This window comes from Falco cherrug, chromosome 12, assembly GCF_023634085.1.
Source record: "Falco cherrug isolate bFalChe1 chromosome 12, bFalChe1.pri, whole genome shotgun sequence".
Classification (NCBI taxonomy): domain Eukaryota; kingdom Metazoa; phylum Chordata; class Aves; order Falconiformes; family Falconidae; genus Falco; species Falco cherrug.
This window is the reverse complement of record NC_073708.1, coordinates 28609075-28629839: the sequence shown is the minus strand read 5'-3', so window position 1 is coordinate 28629839 and position 20765 is coordinate 28609075. Positions and strand designations below refer to the sequence as shown.

General features: G+C 40.5%; 2 protein-coding genes across 4 annotated transcripts in view; one reads left to right on the top strand and one right to left on the bottom strand.

The window, feature by feature from the left end:
* SCP2 (sterol carrier protein 2) overlaps nucleotides 1-13525 on the bottom strand; it is a 21579-nt gene extending 8054 nt beyond the window's left edge. The window contains exons 1-11 of the mRNA XM_055725304.1: nucleotides 13391-13525; nucleotides 10991-11045; nucleotides 10347-10418; nucleotides 8326-8457; nucleotides 7344-7408; nucleotides 6144-6270; nucleotides 5214-5277; nucleotides 4864-4950; nucleotides 4136-4286; nucleotides 3086-3233; nucleotides 1008-1115 (exon numbers count right to left, since the gene is read on the bottom strand). Of these exons, the coding sequence (XP_055581279.1) occupies nucleotides 1008-1115; nucleotides 3086-3233; nucleotides 4136-4286; nucleotides 4864-4950; nucleotides 5214-5277; nucleotides 6144-6270; nucleotides 7344-7408; nucleotides 8326-8457; nucleotides 10347-10418; nucleotides 10991-11045; nucleotides 13391-13432 (1051 nt within the window). The 5' untranslated portion in view covers nucleotides 13433-13525. The remainder of the gene's footprint in view (nucleotides 1-1007; nucleotides 1116-3085; nucleotides 3234-4135; nucleotides 4287-4863; nucleotides 4951-5213; nucleotides 5278-6143; nucleotides 6271-7343; nucleotides 7409-8325; nucleotides 8458-10346; nucleotides 10419-10990; nucleotides 11046-13390) is intronic.
* Nucleotides 13431-20738, top strand: ECHDC2 (enoyl-CoA hydratase domain containing 2). 3 transcript variants are annotated; one of them, XM_055725307.1, is made up of 10 exons: nucleotides 13588-13742; nucleotides 15172-15239; nucleotides 15848-15935; nucleotides 16442-16528; nucleotides 17709-17801; nucleotides 18432-18488; nucleotides 18882-19069; nucleotides 19519-19569; nucleotides 19832-19879; nucleotides 20529-20738. In XM_055725307.1, exons 1-10 carry the CDS (start codon nucleotides 13625-13627, stop codon nucleotides 20604-20606), a joined length of 876 nt encoding a protein of 291 aa, XP_055581282.1. In that variant the 5' UTR covers nucleotides 13588-13624; the 3' UTR covers nucleotides 20607-20738. The 3 variants fall into 3 exon arrangements, with proteins under 3 accessions (XP_055581280.1, XP_055581281.1, XP_055581282.1); XM_055725305.1 differs by lacking the exon at nucleotides 15172-15239 and having other exon boundaries at nucleotides 13431-13742; XM_055725306.1 differs by lacking the exons at nucleotides 15172-15239; nucleotides 20529-20738 and having other exon boundaries at nucleotides 13431-13742; nucleotides 19753-19879.
* Nucleotides 20739-20765: the final 27 nt, after the last annotated feature.

The window sequence follows — 20765 nt, the reverse complement described above, 5'->3', positions numbered from 1 at the left end:
AGCTAGCCCTCAGACTGTTCTATAGGGAAATTAAGCCAATAGTCCATAGACATTGTCATTTTCTGCATTTTAATGACTCTCCCCCCTATCCATAGCAACAGAGAGAGGCAGGAACTCCAGCAATTGCCTCTACATTTATCACTGTGTAACTGATGAAAATGTAAACACAAACCTAGGAATTTAACACTCTCATCCTGTTAGGTACTCACAGCCTCATTTACCTGGAATGTTTTTCTTCTGATACTCCCCCCCCCGCCCCGCAACTGCAACTTATCTAGCTGTTACAGCTGGTCAGATTAAGGTCTGTTGTTTTACTAGTTTCCTCTTTCTTAGTTTTCTGACAATTTCTCCTTTCCAAACAAGGAAGATGAATTATCTTCACAAATCCAAACACATTTTATCCAAGAGCCATCTCATTTGGAAACAAGTATAGCGGTTTAAAGAAAACAAAAAACAAAACAACAAAAAAAGGAAAACCTATGTTGCTGGGAAACGGTGACTAACTGAGCTTCTGTTGTAAACATCAGATAAATATTTTGACATCCAAGGCTTAACAGAAATAGCTTTTATTACAGCTAACAAGGAACAGTACAGGCTATTCAGATGCAGTAAAAATCTCCAAAATCTGAACTCTGGAGGATGACAACATATGAAAACAGTAATTCCAACTAGACTCAGCAGAAGTTGTACTATTGAGCACTTATTTAGAAAAAAGTTAAGCTGTTTTGCAGGTTGCTTTCTAACAACAACAGGGGGAAAAAAGCACCATAAAATTAAGTAAGTGCAAAAATGATTAAAATCACACTCCAAGCCTTTTGGTTTGAGCAGTCCTACAGTCAACCTGCCCTAATGCTTGCGTTAGAAGTGAGAATCAACTCCAGAGCTTCCTTCTAGTTTTATGAAGCCTTCATGTTTTGTGCAGACAAATAGAAGTGGGAGGTATCTGCCCGCTCAAGAGCTGTATCTCCTGTCTAACTGGCATGACAAAATGAAGTTGGTTTGCATACCTGTAGCACCAAGTGGGTGTCCCTTTGAAATCAAGCCACCACTAGGATTAATAACCCATTTTCCTCCATAAGTATTGTCTCCTCTGTCAATCAGGTCACATGCTTTTCCTATAAAACAATATTTATAAAAGAAAAATGTTTAATTTTTAAGTGATTTTTCAATTCTGCTGTCATTACTGGAGATGCTGCATGTCAGTCAAAACCTAGGAAATACTACAGCACAGATTTTACAAAGAGCAGACTGAAATTAGCCCAGCTACATTAATAAGACTTGCTCCTATGACTGGAGAATGTGTAATGTGGAAAAGAATTAGAAAGGGTAATGTTGATGCAAAAGCTTTTTAAAATTAGCTGTTGAACTGTTTTGTTGACGTACAGTAATACAATCAATATAATGAAGCTTTCAATGTTTTATTAATGAAACTGCAGTGATAACTGTGTTTTTTGTAAAAGAGGGGTTAGTCATAATTTATGACCCCCAGGACATGGATGTCCTGGTGAACATCAAGTTGAACATGAACCCTTGCCACAAAGAAGGCTAATGGCACCCTGGGCTCCATGAAGACATTGAGATAGTAAATAAAAGTACTCATAAGACTAATACTTAGAATTGCTTAGCTTTCCAGACTATTAGTTCCCATGCCTTCAGCAGCCAGTTCTCCCTTTTAACCCGTTCCTTATTCCTTTGTTCCTCTACCAGCTTCTTCAGCCTATGTTATTAATGCTGAAGCCTAAAAAATATCTGCCATGTTTCCTGTATTTCTAACTTACTTCTGCCATTAAACAACAATACCAGGTTAGTCCACATCTAAATCCACAACGTGGATTTCACCATTTCACTAATCGCTATGTCTAATTTGTCCACAGTTCCAAGATAAGTTTGACATACTATTAAGGTCAGACTGACTGAAAGGTGGTGACAATTGTACTATTAAATTGCCATACACAAGGCTTATTAGTCAAAAAGGCAATTACCGTCAGGATTTTTCAGTGTCTTTGATTAAAGGAATGAAGTTAAAACTTAATGTACCTATAGTTAAATAATGTCAAACGTACTATTTTTATTGCAGATACCATAAAAACACAGTAAAGACAACAGTAAAAAGCAAGCATTCATAACCAAATATTTGAGACCTACAAACACAAAAAAAATCTTCCCGAGTTTCTATGAAATGCTTGTCTCAGTGAGAAAGCTTAGCCTGGACACAATACACCATCTAGTGATAGAATGCAATATTTCCTCAAAATTAGTTAAAAATAAATTAGAGAAAGATTACATCAGGTTATTATTTATGCAAAGCAAAAATACATTTAGAGTTTAAATATACCAAATACTGAAGTAGTAGTTTGATGCATTATTTGCCTGATTTTAAACAAAAACCTCTGCAGTAAAAAGTTTTAGTGGTTTGACTTACATACAGAGAACTGAACCCCACAGCCATTTAACCTGTTGTAAATCCACTCACTTCAATGAAACTGAACTAATCTGGATAGATTGTGCACTGTTACACAGCTGATTTCAGAAGCACGTTCACAACTTGCCAACAACTCTATTTTCAAAGGCAAAGATGTTTCAAGATCTTTAAAAAGTCACATCAAAGATAAGCAACTTGTTAATGTCCTCTATAAGAAATTCTTGTCCAATTTTTATCTTCTTAAAGAGTAATACAAAGATGGAGGGGAATCTTGGGGTAGCAAATATACAGCCCTGGAAGAGGGGCATAACACTGAGAATGATCATGAGAATCCTTAATTTCCTTGCTCTGCTTGCTTACAAGAGCCATCCCTGCACAAGCTAGCTGTCTGATTTCACATAGCTCTCCACCACTTTGTCTTGTATATTTTTTCAGAAATCACAGTAACACGCTCCTTTATTAAACTAATTCTAGAGTTTGCAGGCCTTCCTTATGCTACTACAGTGGTAACTTGCTTTTCCCTCTTATGAGGTTAGCCAATAAGACTTTCAAATATACATCTGTCCAGCAGTCAACTGAAAGTTCTAATTATATGAACAGATAAAAAGATATTTTTAATGCTTTCCATTTCAATAAAACAATAATCTTTATTGATGCTATTACCTTCTGGACAGAGTCCCAGAGCTTCATAGGTAATGAACTCATTAACTGAGAAACAGTCATGAAGTTCAATCACATCAACATCTGCAGGTTTTAGGCCTGCTTTTTCAAAACATTTTTCTGCAGCTTTTTTAGTCATATCATAGCCAACCTGCAACAAGAAGTTGTATGTTAAAATATCATTAAAGAAACATAGCTAGCAATTTCATTTCTACACTTAATTTTAAATGTGCTGTATAGTCCTGTATATATCCTGTAAGTGAAAGTAACCTATACGAGGTGGCATTCTAATTTATTTTAAGGCATCACATACCACAGAGTTTAGTATTCATACAGTATGAACTGTACAGAAACAAATAATACATTCTACGTCTCATTGCTGGCATGTGGATTCTTTTCTGAGGAATTTCCTCTATTTTCTCAACCTTGTTCACAAGTCAAACTGCTCCTTTCCATGACTCACGACCAAAAGCCTTGAAACAAATCCTAAAGCTGTCTTGCTACCTTTTTCTATCTGACTAGAACTGTACTTGAAACCCAAACAGAACATGACTGCAGTAGAAACTACTGGGTATTCAATTGGTTTGACTTACATCCAATTATTTTAGTCAATTTGCAGTGGGATCCAAATTTTGCAGTTCAGGTCTTTTCCTTCATTCTAGTTAAGCACCGTAATCATGACCACACCCAAGAGGTTATTTCAGCTTCAGTATTACACAGACATAAATAAAATTGCTTTAAGTTTCACTAATCTTATAAACAGGAAAATTAAAGAAGTGTTTTTTCTTGCCGTTCAAATTGCTTAAAAAGTAGCCTTTAAATAATTTGGTAAAAACTAGGTTATTAATAACCTGTTTATAAATTTCTTTCCATTATTCCACAACCATACTCTTCATTTACTCCACCTGCCCAAATTAAATTACTTTTGCATGCACCACAAAGTATAACTTGTTTGCTTACTGACATGTCTACAGTATTATTAGGACTTGCAGGTACTAAAAAAAAAAAAAAAAATCCTGAGGAGTATCAGGGAATGCAGAATTGTAAACCTACCATCTTTATACAACTGTTTTCTTCAAATGTGCTTGGATAATCAGTAGCCATCACCTGGGCTAGAATTTCCACAGCTTTGGGCTGCAACTTGTACCTTTTCACAAACTCCTCACTAGCCAAAATTGCAGCTGCAGCACCATTTGATGTTGGACTGATTGAAAGAAAAATAATGTCATCATTCTGAACTAGTAATGTCAATCTTCCATAGAATTATCTTTTAATACAAACCAGAAACCCAAAAGGACAAATAAAAGCCACTTTCTTTGGCTGATGCCACTGAAACTGTAAATTCCAGAGTTTGCTGGACACTTTCAATAATATTTGTAACAGACACTTGAAAAGCATGCTACAAAAATAGAAACGTATCATTAAGGTTTTTCAGTCTGGGGGGTGGGATGGAAGCTTCTACTTAACAACAAGCCCTTCAGGAGTGTCTAAGAAAGGCTGAAGAGAAGAGTTAACACTTAACAGCAACGGATGCACACTGGTAGAAGATGCAGAGTGACATGACAGCCCCACAGTACAAAACATATTTCAGCTTGCTGTATTATACAGTGAACAAATACCTAGATGGCATTTGGTCAAGAAAGATATTTCACGTTTCTTTTCTTTGTAAGAACTTTTACTTAAGTTAATCTGTCAATTTTAATTTAGATGCAAACAGACTTATTTAAATAGATGTCCTACCACATTTGTCTTAACATCAAAATGCTAAGTCCTCTCCTTACCAACACTGTAAGATAGTCAAGTAATCGAAAATTTTGCGAGAATGCAGAACTTCATCTAATGTGTACTCCTGCTGGAACTGGGAATACCTAAGAAAACATATAGATGTCATCTTAGTTTTAGCACAGCCCTTAGCAACAGACATACTAATATCACACTATTAGGCAGCTATATGAGCTGTTTTTACAAAGTATAAGGCACTGGATATAAAATTTATGCTGGGTGTAATTCTCATTCCATAATAAAGAAAGTACTCTGCAAAGTATTTCTAAAACTATTACTCAGTTTTGCATGATTATTTTTTTTTAAACAGCAATATATGTTCAATATAGAGGTAGAGTACATTACTCACGGGTTTTTAGTTGAATGGCTATGATTCTTCCATGCAATTTTTGCAAAGTACTCTGGATTTGTCCCTGGAAGGGGAAAGCAAGTACTTTGTTTACTAAAGAGTGCTAACACAGCATTTTAAATATTGCATCATAAGAATTTGACCTTTACAAGAGATGTGTTATCAAGGCTTTCCTTAGAACTGAACTTGGGTCCAGATGTTAGATAAAGACTACTAAACATGGTCGAGTTTTAGCTAACAGAACATCCTACTTGGATACTTAACACTTACTATGATAAAAATACTGAAAATAAGTGCATTTTATTTAAAGTATTATTATATTACTGAGACTTGAATGTTCACTTTCCTATCAGTGCAAAACAGCTGCAGTGACATATTGGAGTCCAAGTCTAAAATTTTTCCATACAGTAGTCTAAAACTAAGTGCAAATAAAAGATGCTGAACAGGCCAGCCTGCTACCTTGGAGCCAATTCCCTTGTCTGGTGAGGGGGTATGACTCAGCAGTGGCAGCAGCCTAGCACTATATATTAAATAAAATACCTGAAAGCTTTTGTCAAACAATGCAGTCCCAAGCCTATCTACCCGTTCTAAGACACAAGAAAAAAATGCAGAAGTTGTGCAGCCTTTTCGCCCAGACCTTACAGAACCACAAACCATACCATCAGCTTGAATACCGGACACTGTATCACAGCCTTAATTTTGTCTTCTGATGGTTTGGTTTGCCTACACATCACCAATTTTTCTGTAGATAACCCCATGCAAATGTATTCCCATTTGTATTAGCTGTGGATGTTGCAGTTGTAGTACTTAAGTTAAAAAGAAAGGCCAAAGAATGCTATCATTTTTTAAAAACGGAATACTAATATATGTATTTTTTAAAAAAATCACTTCAGTAAAAGAGGTCAAAGAAAAAAATTGATTTTAACATACCATATTTCTCCATATGTTCTTTCCCAGCACTTGCAAACATCTGAGGTGCTACTGGAGCGGTTGCTAAGCCGTATTTATTTATCATAATTTCCAAATGTTTGTCAATTGGACTAGTTCTGTCTGAAAACTAAAAAGAAGGGAAATAGTTATAAAGCAAGTCATAATTTCCTTTTCTTTACAAGATTGCCACAAAAGAGTGCCATGGATTTCAAGCAAAATAAATGGTGGGTTTTGTCTGGTATTTTAACAATTCCACTGGGCAGCATGCTGCACTGCAGTGACATGTTTTGAGGCATTCACGATTTCTCAACTATAAGAAAGAGTAAATAAGCAGAAAATGCTTATTTACATTGTGCAGTGACAAACATTATGATCACTGCACTGATTCATGGCAAGGCCCACTCCAGTGCAATTTCTATCATAGTCACTATTTTCAGCAGAGGACTTCAGGTATTTTTCACCTCAGCTTAAAATCCTATAGTGAATATAGTTCCAAGTTATAAGATCAATACTGTATTAGTATTTTCAATGAAGCTTAGATGAAATATCATAAAGCATGATAAAGATAACTCTTACTCATTTCAATCAGTTGTTAAATTTAACACTTCTCACCCAAACCTCTGCATATATTATCAAATTTGGTAGTTCTGTAGTTAAACAACATATGGGCTCTAATATTGCTTGCCATAAGGCAAAATACAAACAAAAACCCCCACACTTCTTCAGTGAAAACAAAGAAGAGACAAGAAAGAAAGATTTACAGAAGCACTTAGTTTTTCGAGAAAGTGTGTTAACTGGTCAACTGAGTAAGCATCACATCAAAAGCCAGAAGACACAGATTCTTTCTTTAAATTTGCTGCATCACTTGGAGAAAGACACTTCCATTGCTCAGTGCTTCAGTATTCTATCTGGTATTTTCATCATTCTCTATTAACCCTGCCTTTAACGTATTCTTGGCAAAATACTAAAAGCATGATGTACTAAAAATTAATTCTAAAACATTCCATACAAAATTTTTATATCATAACTGCAATCAGAATCACAGAACTCATTAAAAGTTTCCATGGATCAAAAGAATATTTTATTTTCTAATCATCTACAGCCACATCTTAAAGCAACTGGTATTTATGAGAATATGTCTTAAAGAATGAGGTGTATCTACAAATACAATGAAATGTATAAAGTGTTTCAGACACTTACACCTGAAGCAAGGGATCCTTTTGCCATCCTCTCAAAGCCAAGTGCCAGAACACAATCTGCCAAACCTTAAAATAAAATTTATGGCTATTTAAAACACAATGCAATTATAAAGGACATTATGTACTAACAACTCTTCAGTTACAAGAATTATACATAAACACCTACCAGCTGCTCCTCCTCCTTTCTTCATTTTTGAAAGACAGTCAAATTGGAGTGGGAACGGTATTGATACATACATATTGATACTGAAGAATGAGAGGTCACTACCGGGTTTGGGTTTGTTTTTAAACTGTTTGACATCAGTCATCTTAAGATGACCAAGCACTTACATCTCTGCTACAAATACTAAAATAATCCTACAGAATATTACTATAGTTTTCATTACAGAAACATCAGCATTAAAGCGCAAAATGTCCGCAAAGGAACTGCAGAAACAGAAGGAAACAGTCATCTGTCAGTTTCAAGCAGTCTGTCACAAGGCATTGCTCTCTTTCCCTCCCTTCCAAAAATGTGTCAGTCAAACATCAGTGTTAAAGTTAAAAATAAATAAATAAATAATCTTCCTCACAGATTCTTCTCTCCTTTTCATCCTGTAGCCTAGTGTGTTGCAGTACTATACTGCAACTTGTTCTGTATTACTTCAAACAACTTTTCCAGAATAAACTTAACTGGCTTACTACTTATTAGGTTCATACAGCTTATGACGTAGGAAAGGACGTTTATATCCATATGCACCAGCTTACTGCATCACAGACGTAGTCTTAGGTGCATATATAATGCTCCAGTTCACACTGATAGTCTTAAAGTGCTTTGTCTTATATTTGTACATACAACTGACCAACCTTTTCAGCTGAGTGTGGCAGAAAACACAACTTTGCCTATGAGGATCAGACATTCACAGCTCAGTACTCATGCATTCTAGTTCTGCTCTTCATTCAAGCAGTATTTATAGAAACAGCAGCCCCAGAGCAAAACAACTCACCTCCTTCTACTAGTTGTCTGGCCATGAACAAAGCAGTTGATCCAGTAGCACAGTTGTTGTTAACATTAATGATAGGAATGCCAGTTAAACCCAAACCATGATAGATAGCCCGTTGTCCACAGGTTGAGTCACCTTTATACACAAGACACAGTATTAAAATAAGGTATATACTCAAACTTCACTAGTAAAAAGAAATTCTACCATGTACGCACAAAGCTACCACTTAAACTATAAACTTGAACTTTTGCACTGTCATCTTGAGTATGTCTCTCAAGTATCCACAGTACAAGAACCTTCGAAACAAGATGAAAATCATCAGATTTTAAAAACGTGTTTGTCCTGCTTCTGCGATAACAGGGCATGAATCAATGGAAGGTAACTGGACTGGACAGAAACGCCTTAAGACGTGTGGCTTGGAAGCTGCGACAGGTATCACAGCTGACTGACCCTACTTCAGCTGCCATGATACAGTCATTAATAGAGAAACAGGAAGAAAATACATGGAAAAATCTTTGGAATGGAAACAGATTTCCCTATATCAAAATCTGATTTTGACTGCTTTGAGAAATACCTTGGGCATCTGTGAACTGTAGTGACAGGAAAAGGTTCAAACCACTCATTTAACACCATCTCCTCTCACTACAACAAGCAGTGACTGCAAATTAAAGGCTTCTGTTGAGGGTGTCTATTAGAAAATGTGTTTGAGAGTTGTGCTGGTTTTGCCTGGGATATAGTTAATTTTCTTCACAGTAGCTAGTGTGGGGCTACATTTTGGATTTGCACTGGAAACAGTGTTGATAATACAGAGATGTTTTTGATATTGCTGAGCAGGGCTTACACAGAACCAAGGCCTTTTTCTGCCTCTCACACCACCCCTACCAGTGAGCAGGCTGGGGGTGCACAAGAAGCTGTGAGGGGGGACAGCCAGGACAGCTGACCCCAACTGACCAAAGGGGTATTCCATACCACGTGATATCACATCAGCATATAAAGCTGGGGGAAGAAGGAGGAAGGAGGGGACATTCAGAGTGATGGCATTTGTCTTCCCAAGCAACCGTTAAGCATGATGGAGCCCTGGTTTCCTGGGGATGGCTGAACACCTGCCTGCCAAGGGGAAGTGGTGAATGAATTCCTTGTTTTGCTTTGCTTGCATGTGCAGCACTTGCTTTACAGTCTACCTCAACCCATGAGTTTTCTTATTTTTACCCTTCCAATTCTCTCCCACTGTGGGGGAGTGAGTAAGCAGCTGTGTGGGACTTAGCTACCAGCTCAGGTTAAACCATGACAAGGGTCCTGCTGCTAATGAAGGCAGGGCAGCACTGTGCTGGTATGTAAACAATTTAGTTTTGTATATATCAGCTGTGAGGCATTATTCTGGAGACATACTAATGCATGTACTCTCATTAACCTTATACAGTACGTTAAATCATGGTTATGTTTCTGTGTATGTCCATAGGATTAAAATACTTATGAGCATCTCACAGCATAGGTCTGATCTATCACTTAAGAGCTGAATCCATTCAGGTATCTCTCATGTGCTTTTGGACCGAAAAATGCAAGTACACAGTACATGTTTGATCCCCAAAATACCCCTAGCAAGTGTCTTCAACTCAAGAGCAATGGATAAACAAGCTAATCCATTCCAGTGCACTACACAGAGCATCACACAAAGAATAACAGAATTTTCAAGTCTATTGCCATAAACATTAAAATATGGAAGTTTTGCGCTACTTGAATAAATATACCACCTGATCTGGCTGAGCTACTTGTATGAAACACATTTGGAAGACACAACTTTATGGAAGTCTTTCCATACCCACAACTAGAGCCATAAACTCCACAAATAAACAGACATAGATCTGTGATCACTAAAAATAATAATTTTTAGAAGTTTGAGACAGTTCTACAAATTGAGATGATGAATTATTATAACCTGAAATTGATGGGATCCCCCATACTTTATCCGCACAGATGTTGCAAATGTCACAGATGTCACATCCCAGTCAAATGACACTACTTACCGTAAACATAACCAACACATGCCTGTTGCACTGCTGAATACGGAATCCCAGCATCAGTTAAAGCTGCCTGGCCTAAAAAGAGTTGAAAAGTTGAAAAAAAAAGTTAAATATTGAAGGGAGGCAGGGCAGAAGCAACTCTCACAACCATAACAAGCAAACCTAGAGTAGTATGTATGAATCATGCATTCACATACAAGAAAAAGAGCTGTAAAAATGACTTATTACGTAATGTGACTGGTTAACATAGCCTTGCATTTTCATTCTCATAAGGACAATTTTGCAGTATTTTGAGTTCTGAACAAGCTCCTTCATCAGAAAATTTCATGCAATAAATTCTGTGTTCATGCATAAAGGTTATTTGTCCCGATGAAATTATGTTTGAATAATACAGGTTAAGCATGAAATCATTTAAGTGTCCAATCCAATTTTAAGCTATCCTTCTGACTTCAGTACTGGAAGGCAGAGAGCTGAACAGGTCAGTTGTGGATTTTGTAAGTGTTCTTTTTCATCAGTTTTAGATTTGCTTTTTATACGTATCTATTTAGTGAGCAGTAGCTGTTCCTTCATATGTGTAATAAAAAGATTAACTGTGAGACTTAAAGTAAGTGTCAGCAATCACACTAAATGCTTTATTATTAAATTACCTGCCTCCTTAGCCATATCAGGGTAATCAGCACTCTCCTCATTAGGTTTTGTGAACTGACAAGAAAAAAAAAGGGAAAAAAAAACACACAAGAACAAAACACAGTGAGGTTTAATACATCTTTTGCTTAAACTGGTACAGGTATAATCTTAATATTTACTTTAGAAATAGGTTTCTGAACAATCAGTTTTAAATAATGCAAACAATTTAGTTTAATTTAATTGACCTGAAAGTGCTTGCACAAAATCTGCACAGTTCCTAAGTGCTACTGTCAGACCCTGTGACGGCTAAAACCATAAAATAATGCAGTTTTATGGAAGCTGAGGACCAGTTTTGCTCAGTCTTAAAGAAGATCCATGACTTGTATGGAGATGGACAATAACCCTGTCCAAAGCCTCTGGGTGGGACAAGAGAGTAACAGTTGTGTTCGCTGCTTCATTATAATACATGACATAATCTTCACTAAGGCTTTGATAAATACCTCTGCTTCAACTTTATTTTGTTATACTTCTATTTTTTAACAATAAAATGCTTGTTCTTTGTTTGGAACTTGCTTCTACTCCCTTTCCAAGCCATATTTCGCTTTGTTACAAATTATACCAAACCCTACCCTACCCCTCACCATTGGGGTACAGGTTACATTTGTTTTCTTCGTAGTACAACTCATGAGTGTCCACAAACAAATATATGTGCTTTGCATTTTTACACCATACTAGCTTCTTAAAGTTCCAGAAATTATTTGACGTTCACTGTTAGTATATAAAAGATAATTTGCTACCTCCATATGCTTACCTCCCCAACTCCAGTCTTTTGCAACACTTAGCTGTACTTTCTGTAGTGCCTCCTTCCCTTAATTTAGACAAAGAACCTTCAAACTGAAGGTCGTAAGAAAAATCAGTCAATGAACTGATCATTGTAAAAGTCTGTAAGATTGCCTGATGTTACCTGGGCTAACAAAGCGGGGAAGAGAGTATGGACAATTTCTCAAATCACACAAAACTGATAACTAAGATGATCCACCTCCGAAAATGAAAGACAAGGAAACACAGATTGTTGTTTTGAGAAGGTATACCAATTTTTAGCAGATATTATATAATTAAGATTAAAAAAGAGAAAGGATGCAATCCTAAAAGACTTCATAACAAAATGCTTAAGATGTAATATAGTGTCTGAAAAGTTTTAGTTGTCTCTCCCACACTACTGTTCCTTCCTTGAGCACACCACAGGTGAGGTCCAGTAACTTCCAAAACCACATTCTGCAATCCAGTTCAATGAATTCAATGAACAGAATGAAGTCTTTTACCCTTTATTTCCTTCCCTATCACATCACATGCTGAAGAAATATTCATGCAGCCATAAAAAAAAAAAAAGTTATTTAAAAGTGTGGGGGGGTTCTCACTGGCAAATACCAATCTTAAGTTTCATCCACCGAGATGAAGAAGGTTCCTTTAGCTTTTGCTCCTCTTTGAGAATCACAGAATCATTTAGGTTGGAAACGACCTTTCAGATCAAGTCCGACCAGGACTGCCAAGCCCACTACTAACCCATGTCCCTAAGCGCCATGTCTACACATCAGTTAAATCCCTCCAGGGATGGTGACTCCACCGGTTCCCCAGGCAGCCTGCTGCAATGCTTGACAGCCCTTTCGGTGAAGAAATGTTTCCTAACACGCAACGTAAACCTCCCCAGCACAACCTGAGGCTGTTTCGCCTTGTCTTATTGCTTGTGACTCGGGAGAGGAGGCCGACACACACTTCGCTCCAGCCTCCTTCCCGGGAGCTGCAAAGCCGTGCCGTGTGAGCCCGCTGGGGGAACCCGCTGGCCGGGCACAGGCACCCCTGGAGAGTCCGCGGTGCCCCCGGAGCCCAGCGGCCCCCGGCCGCTCACCGCCAGGGGTCAAGCACTTGACCGAGGTTGCAGTGACACGGGGACACACTCTGGCCACGGCAAACCCGTCATATCGACCGGGCTTCAAAACATTAACTCGGCCGCCGCGTCCGTCCCCGCCGCCGCACCGACCAGAGGTGAACTTTGCGTGGCGCCGCGGCCGCCCAGGCCGGGCCCGTGGGCCCCGGCTGCCACCTCAGGCCGCTCCGCGGGCCCCGGCTACCACCTCAGGCCGCTCCGCTCCGCTCCACAAACGCGCTCCACGGGCAGCGACCGCCCCTCGCCAGGGGCCTCACCGCACCTGAGGGGGCCGCGCACGGCTCCCGCGCCACCGCCCCCCGCGCCCCTCAGCCGTCGCCGCCTCAGGAGACAAGACCCGCCCGGGCCGCCCCCGTCCCACCGCACACGCCGAGTTTCGCTCTGCCCCCCTGCACGGCCCGAACGCGCAGGCGGCGCCGGGGAGGGTTCAGGCCGGCGGCGCGGAGCTGGGCCGGCTCCACGGCCCGGCCCGTACCTTGGTCATACCGACGCCCACCACGAACACCCGGCGCTGCATGATGGCGACGGCCAGCAGGTGCCCGCGCACCCCCTCCCGCGCTCCCCGCCGGCCGAGACCCCGCCGAGACCCCTCCCGGACAGCAGCAGCGGAGCAGAGGGGCGGGGCCAACGCCCAGTGGGCGGGGCCAGCGCGCCTTCCCCTCCCTCCACCCCCTCTCCTCCCATCGCCCCCCGTGAGGCGAGGGGCGCCATGCTGCGGCTGGGGCGGGCGGGCCGCCTGCTGCTGCGCGGGGGTGGCGGAGCCCCCAGGGCCGCCCCGCGGCGGGGCGCGGAGGTGCTGGTGGGCGCGGCCGGCGGGGAGCGCAGCGGTGAGTGCGGCGGGGCCGCGGCGGGCCGGTGATTAGGCCGCGGCGCTCGCCTGAGGGGCTGTTTCTGTGGTGCGGAGGTGCTAAGCCGCTCAGTTCTGATAATTCCCGTTAAAACGCATCAGCTGCCGACCTGGGGGGGGGTGTCGTACATATCCCCGGGCCCGAGGGGCTGCGGGCCCCACCTGAGGTGCGGCCCGGCCTGCCAGGCACCTCAGGTGGGGCCCGCAGCCCCTCGGGCCCGCCCTGCGTGCCCCCTCGTAGCGACCAGGGGCAGGTTGCTTCCTATATTTTCCCTTCAAATTATGCCCTGATACATTTTTCTAGAACCCAGCTGCCAAATAAATAGCTGAGTGCAAGGGGTTTTTAAGTTATATGCAAGAGGCCTGAGTAGAAGCAGCCCCGGGTTGCCCCAGGGCACGTCTGTGCCTCTACATGCATGAGAGGCACTAAGCCAGGTGAGTTTTGGTTCAGATTGCCAATGGAATTACTTTCTGGTAAGGGTTAAGTATCGCAGTTCCTGGTAGTTTGGCTAGTTACATGACTGCAGTGACCAGAATTGTGAATTTCCATTGGTTTTGTTTGTGCCCACTGTTACCTGTGTCTCCGTCCCCGTGTGACACACCTCTTGGTTCAGGCAGAGGGACAGACACCTTCTGGCAGGGCAGAAGGACCAGGAATGACAGATGCAAGGTACATCTATGCACCTGCAGCAACAGCATCTTTCAGGGTTGAGGCCTGGGAAGTGAGCAGAAGTCCAGCCGAGGAAACAGGAGAGGTGGTTTTTTCCCTCCAAAGCGTATAGAAACCATTGGGCAAACATTTGCAAGACACAAGTGCAAGGGAGGAGTAGGTTGATGATGTGCTCTTATTTTTCCACTTGGGCTTAGGAAATTCGATTGAAGTCCTTTCCACTGATAAGCTTATTAGCTTTAAATTAAATGGAGCTGCAATTTCAAAACTGTTCTGTAATGCAAACCGAGAGTGACCAGTCTGCAATATTCTCATGCAAACAGCAATACCAAGAGGATGGTTTTCTTCAAGGAATGTACTTGAACACAGTGCAACTGTACAATAAAAACTGAAATAAATAACATTTGGAACAGAAACCTAAGATGGATCATTTGGGTTTGGGGTTTTTTTTCCATTCCTGCAGTGATTCTGGGACATATATTCTTGGATGTCATGTTGATTTTAAAAAGTCTGTTTATATTCCTCACAGTGCTACTGAATTTTACAGTTGTCCTGCATAACTGGGTTTTATAGACATGGTCTACCACCTCCACTTCTAAAATAACTGATTGTTTTAGAGTATACTTTATATGCATTTTCAGGAAAGAGAAGATGCAGCATATGCAGATATTGTTCCCAGTTGAATTACCGTGTCAGAGAATTAAATGAAGTATAACTGAAATTGTCTCCTATTACTAAGGTATTGCTGAAATCCTAATGAACCGACCCCACGCGAGAAATTCATTGGGAAAAGTATTTGTAAATGAAGTGAGTATGGGCCTGGCCTATAAACATCTTTGGAATCATGATCAATAACTAAATGCAATTAAAATAGTTGTGGGAAATCTGAAACAAAAACTTAATCTCTTGCTGAAGGTCAGTGGGAGACTGGGGCAAGGCAGGTTAGCCTGAAGAAAAAGAGACTGACGTGTGTGTGTATACTGCAGTAACTTCAGATGTGGACTGGAGAGAGATATTGGAGTTACTTTAAGTTCCTAACTCAGACGCAAGTCCTTACTTGTGTAGTTACAACAAAAACACACTCATTGTCAGACCTTAGCAGATGATCTGTTTGAAGTTAATATATTGCAGAGAAAGTCTGGCTCATGCCTGGACAGGAAGGGGAGTTTAAGGTACCGCAAAGGTTCATCTGTCAGTGGAAGAAAAAAAGAGATGGGGAAACGTGTTGTTCTGAGGCTGTCATGGAAGGATCCTGCTGGCTCCACATATGTGATTTCCAGGAAATTCCTGACACTTGCAGGGGAAAAAAAAAACCAACATACTTTTATCATAGAGTAGGAGCTTGCTAAACTTAATTCTACACATGCCATATTCTTAAAGTTTTATTTCTCTTGTTTGTACTCCCTCCTTCGTAGCTGTTCAGTGCTCTGGAACAGCTCCGCTTTGATGAGAAGGTTCGTGTGGTGGTGTTCAAGAGCGAGGTGAAAGGTGTATTTTGTGCTGGTAAGTAACACAGGCTCTGCAAATTAATCTTTAAAAACCCGATGGCTCTTAGGGTTGTGTGCTGATCAGATTGTGCAGAAAAGCAGCTGGAAATGCACACTAAAAGGAAAATGGGCTGGCTTTTGTGTAGCTAATAACAAACACATTGTTCTCTTTCACCTGTCTGCCTTTCAGCTTCAGTGATGAAGACGTGTGTGATGGAGTGAGCCACACAGGCTGCGTGGCGCTACTGTTTGGTTTCTTTTTATAACCATCTTCAAGCACAGGTGTCTCTCGTATTGGAGTCCTTGATTTCCAGATTTATGGGTTATCATCCTTACAATAATTGGTGCTCCTTTCTGAAATTTGTTGAAAGGGAACAGAGGAGCACCCTAACCACTGCTCCGGCCCGGATATCCACACCAGCTTCCACTGAGCTTACCTAACCTGAACACTGTACTTGAAGACTTCTGAAATAGTCTGCCCCCGGACAGGGACAGAAGGGAACCTTTTCCTCCTCTATTTAGGTGCAGACTTGAAGGAACGTGCAAAGATGGATGATGAGGAAGTTGGATACTTTGTTAAAAGGCTGAGAAATCTCATGGATGAAATAGGTAAATGATTATCTCCATTGGGAAACTTGTCCTAGACTGCCTGTACTGAGACAATTAGAAATGCTGCAGGAAGGGAAGGATGCTGGCCCCAGCAGGTTATCCATTTTGGAGTAGCTTCCCAAGTGGCTCCAGCTTATGCCTGAAACAGCGATCTGATTAGAATTAAATACCAACTGCCCTGCTGCCCCTCCAAGGACAAGATGCATTTCAGTACTGCCTTTAGCCATGACAAAGAGCAGCGCACACACATGCGTATAAGCAGCACCTACTATAACAAAGCATTCTATATACAGGTCTGTGTAATCCTTGGGAGACGGTGCTGGACAAAATGAGCTGTGTTGGTTGTCCCACTTTCAATACGTGCTGAGAAGCACTCTTGATACGGCAATGACCTATGAAGGTGGATTTGGATCTGTGAATGGATTTGCTGAAAGTCAGGGATTTTGTACCTACAACTCCTCCCCCCCCTTTTTTTTTTGTGAAAAATAATTTCTGCAATTTTTTTTTCTCCTTCCCTATTTATGAATTATTCTGCTCTCACTGGAGAGGAATAGCAAAGTGAAATCTGACTAAAATACCAATCGGAATTGCAGTAATTAAAACCCAAACAACAGTGTAGAAAGAATGACCCTGTCCCGCAAACCACAGAGGCAGCTGGGGGCAGGGGGTAGTTACAGCACAGAACTAGGTCACCTCTGAAGTCTGCTTCCAGCTCCCAGAGTATTTGAAAATGTATCTTGTCAAGCCACTGATCTCCAGGTACCTCAGGTTCCTCAGCTGTGAGGTGACAACAGTGTTTACCAGGTTCAAGAGCCTTGGCCAACAAAAGCACCAGAAGAGCCAGTCATTGTAACAGTGGTTAGGGATGGTGTCTTTGTTTCAACTGTTAAACTGCACCATCTGGATATTTAAATCATAAATTTCCAAGGAGACAATTAATCCTCTTCTCTGTTGCAGTAGCTTGCATTTGCATGCTGCTTTGCATCTAAGGAGAAGTGCAGAAAGGTAGTTTCTACTGTTTAGACACAGTCAGAAAGTTTGTGGCAGAACAAAATTAACTCTTGAGCAATTTTGAATTTGAGAACTACTAAAAGCTTTAGAATTTAAGCATTTACATTCCAGAAGTAAGTGGAACAGAACTTCTGGAACAAAACTGTGTAATACCTGTTGTCTTCTTTAGCTGCCCTGCCTGTACCCACAATTGCCGCAATAGATGGCTATGCTTTGGGTGGTGGACTAGAACTGGCGCTGGCTTGTGACCTTCGAGTAGCAGGTTTGTGTGTTGCTTAATGCAGGGATCTTCTTGTAATCGGTGACTGTATTTTAAAGAGAACTTAGATGCAGGATAGCTGACTGTTAATGGAATCCAGTAGGCTAAGAGAGGTACTTGCAGAGTTCAGGAAATGCATAGGCATTTGTCCAGAAATTGTGATGTTTAGTTATTATTGGGAAAGCAGCTTCCTTGCTTAAAAGATAAAGCTTATTTTTAGACAAGATTAGGATTCCTTCAGAAAACTGTTCATTGGTAGAATTAATTATTATCATGTAATACTAGATCAGCACTCTAGCTAGGTCTAACCTCCCCTACTTAAATCAGTTTGGACTGGAAGACTTCCTTCTTCTGTCTCCATTTTTCCACCCATTACATTCCTTCTAGTATGGACCCAAGGTTCATTTTTCTAGATAAGATTGCTATGTTGGGGTAAGCAGCCATACTACACGTCCCTCGTCTGACTTGAGGTGGACATTGGTTAAGCAGTGTAGTATTCAGACTTTCTAGCTACCTGGAGAAATGGAGTTCCTGTTCAGTACTGACTGTAGTTTTATTCATCAGTTCAGTATGGAAAATTTGTAGTTACATGGATCAAAAAGTAACTAAATCCTCTATTTATTTTTTTAATAGCTTCATCAGCTAAAATGGGCCTTATTGAGGCTACAAGAGGGCTTCTTCCTGGAGCAGGTAACCCTCATTAAATCTTCAGTCTCTTACTTTCTCAGCTGTATAGTAAATATTTTGCCACTAGAGCACCTGAAGTGTTTTGAATGTAAATTAAAGTAGCATCTTACAGTGACCCAAGATTATCTATGAATCAAGAGTTCTGTTCTAAGCCCTGTCTCAGACTTGCTATGGATTTAGGGAAGTCCCTTTACCCCTTTTCCTGTTTATCAAAATAGGCAGAAGGGATGCTGAAGCCTTTCAGATGCCTTGCAGAATGTTTACATGTTCATAGTTATTAAAGAAACATATGATCTGTATTTTTCAAACCTCCTTGTTATACAAGGAGACAAAATAGTGTTGTGTTTGGGGGCATTTCTCAGAAATGGGTAACAGTGGTTTTGCTGTTGTCATAAGGTGGAACCCAGCGCCTGCCCAGATGTGTTGGAATAGGTCTTGCGAAGGAACTCATTTTCACTGGTAGGCAGATTGACGGAGAGCAAGCCGCCTCAGTGGGATTAGTAAACCACGCAGTGCCACAAAACAGTGAGGGAGACGCGGCTTACCAGAGAGCATTAACTTTGGCTGAAGAAATCCTTCCTCAGGTAAGTATATTATTCATGTGGTCAATGTACAGATGGCATTTCTGCTTCCCTTAAGAGAGAGCAAACAAACAATTGAAAATTCCTTTCTATTAAATACTGAAGCCTTGGTTTCCTGATGGGTAAGACCCTTAACTCCGTCCACTCTTTTGAGTGCACTTTCTGTAGGAACAAGTGTTAACATCCAGCTGCTTAACTCACCGGACAGCTTTACCTCCCAGTTGTGGTAACACAGACCTGCAGGACACACTGGAGCCATGCACCATGTGCATCTATTAACTCTCAAGAATGCCAAATTGGGTTTTGGTGTTTTTTTTAAATACTTACTAACTTCCTGCAAATTTCTATAGACTAAAAGGTCATTTGAAGCTAGGATAATGATATAACAACACTTATTATGATGTGGCTTTAATTTTTTTACATGTTTGTTGTGGCTTATTTTTTTAATAAAGGCTCCATTTGCTGTGAAAATGGGAAAACTGGCAATAAACAGAGGAATGGAGGTAATATTTTTTTTTTTTAAATACTGAGGTAAATGAAGCGGACAGGCAGCTCGTAGATTACTACAGTAAAAATGTTTAGAGCAGATGAGCTATAGTCCTTGTTTAGATCAGGCATTTAAAACCATTGTAGGAGTATTAAAGACTTTAAAACAAAACTAATATGGCAGGAATTTTTTTCTACAGATGCTAACACTGTAGTTCTAATAGAGGAGTGAAGGCCACTCGCTACAAGTGAAGTTTATTGATTCCCTCTCATCCCCAGGTTGACATTGCATCAGGGATGGCTATTGAGGAGATGTGTTATGCCCAGGTAGGTAAAGGAACAACTGTACACTTTCTAAAGCTAGGTCCAGGTATTCCGTGTCCTTGTGTATTTTCCTCTCTATAAGGGAACACTAACAGCTAAATCTAAAGCTTTGATAACATACTTGAGTGCAGTTCCAGGTATCTAGTTCAGAATAATAGTTGCTGTTATGCACTACTACCTCTCTCTGCCTGAGACCAAAGTCTGTCCTTAAATACCCTTCTCTCTAAAGTAATTGGGTGTTCTTAGTTTCAATGATACAATTAAAGGATGAGCATTATGAATGGTTTTATTTTAACAAATTCAAAAATTGATTCTTGCTGTGGTCATTCTTTATGACAAGTTTTGAGAGCATGTGTCTTTCTCAGCTAACAGAATAATGTAACTACCATCTTAAAATACACTGAGGCAAAGTATTACATTCATGGAAAACTGTTTCCCTGTATAGTTCTCTGGGCTCTGTCTTAGATGCTTTGCTTGTGATTTGCACTACAACCCAGTCTCTTTATTTTCCTAATTGCAGAACGTGGGACTTCATGTATCATTGAAAGAAAAGCAATCTTAGCCTTAGACTACTACTGCCAAATTAATCAGTACTTAAAAACATATCAGACTTGTCAATGAAAAATATACCTTTTTTTTTTTTTTGATGTAGAATATTCCCACAAGAGACCGTCAGGAAGGGATGGCTGCTTTCAGGGAGAAACGACCACCTCGGTTTATTGGCAAATAATGCTTCCTCAATTCCCTTTGATTTCTTGAGATTATTTTTATGACTCCTTGCCTTTGCCTGCATTTCTGAATACTCCACTGGATCAGTCTGCTGTAAGAATTTCCAAATAAAGATATAACTTTGTACAGCTGATCTTTTTAAAGCATGTACACCTTAAGG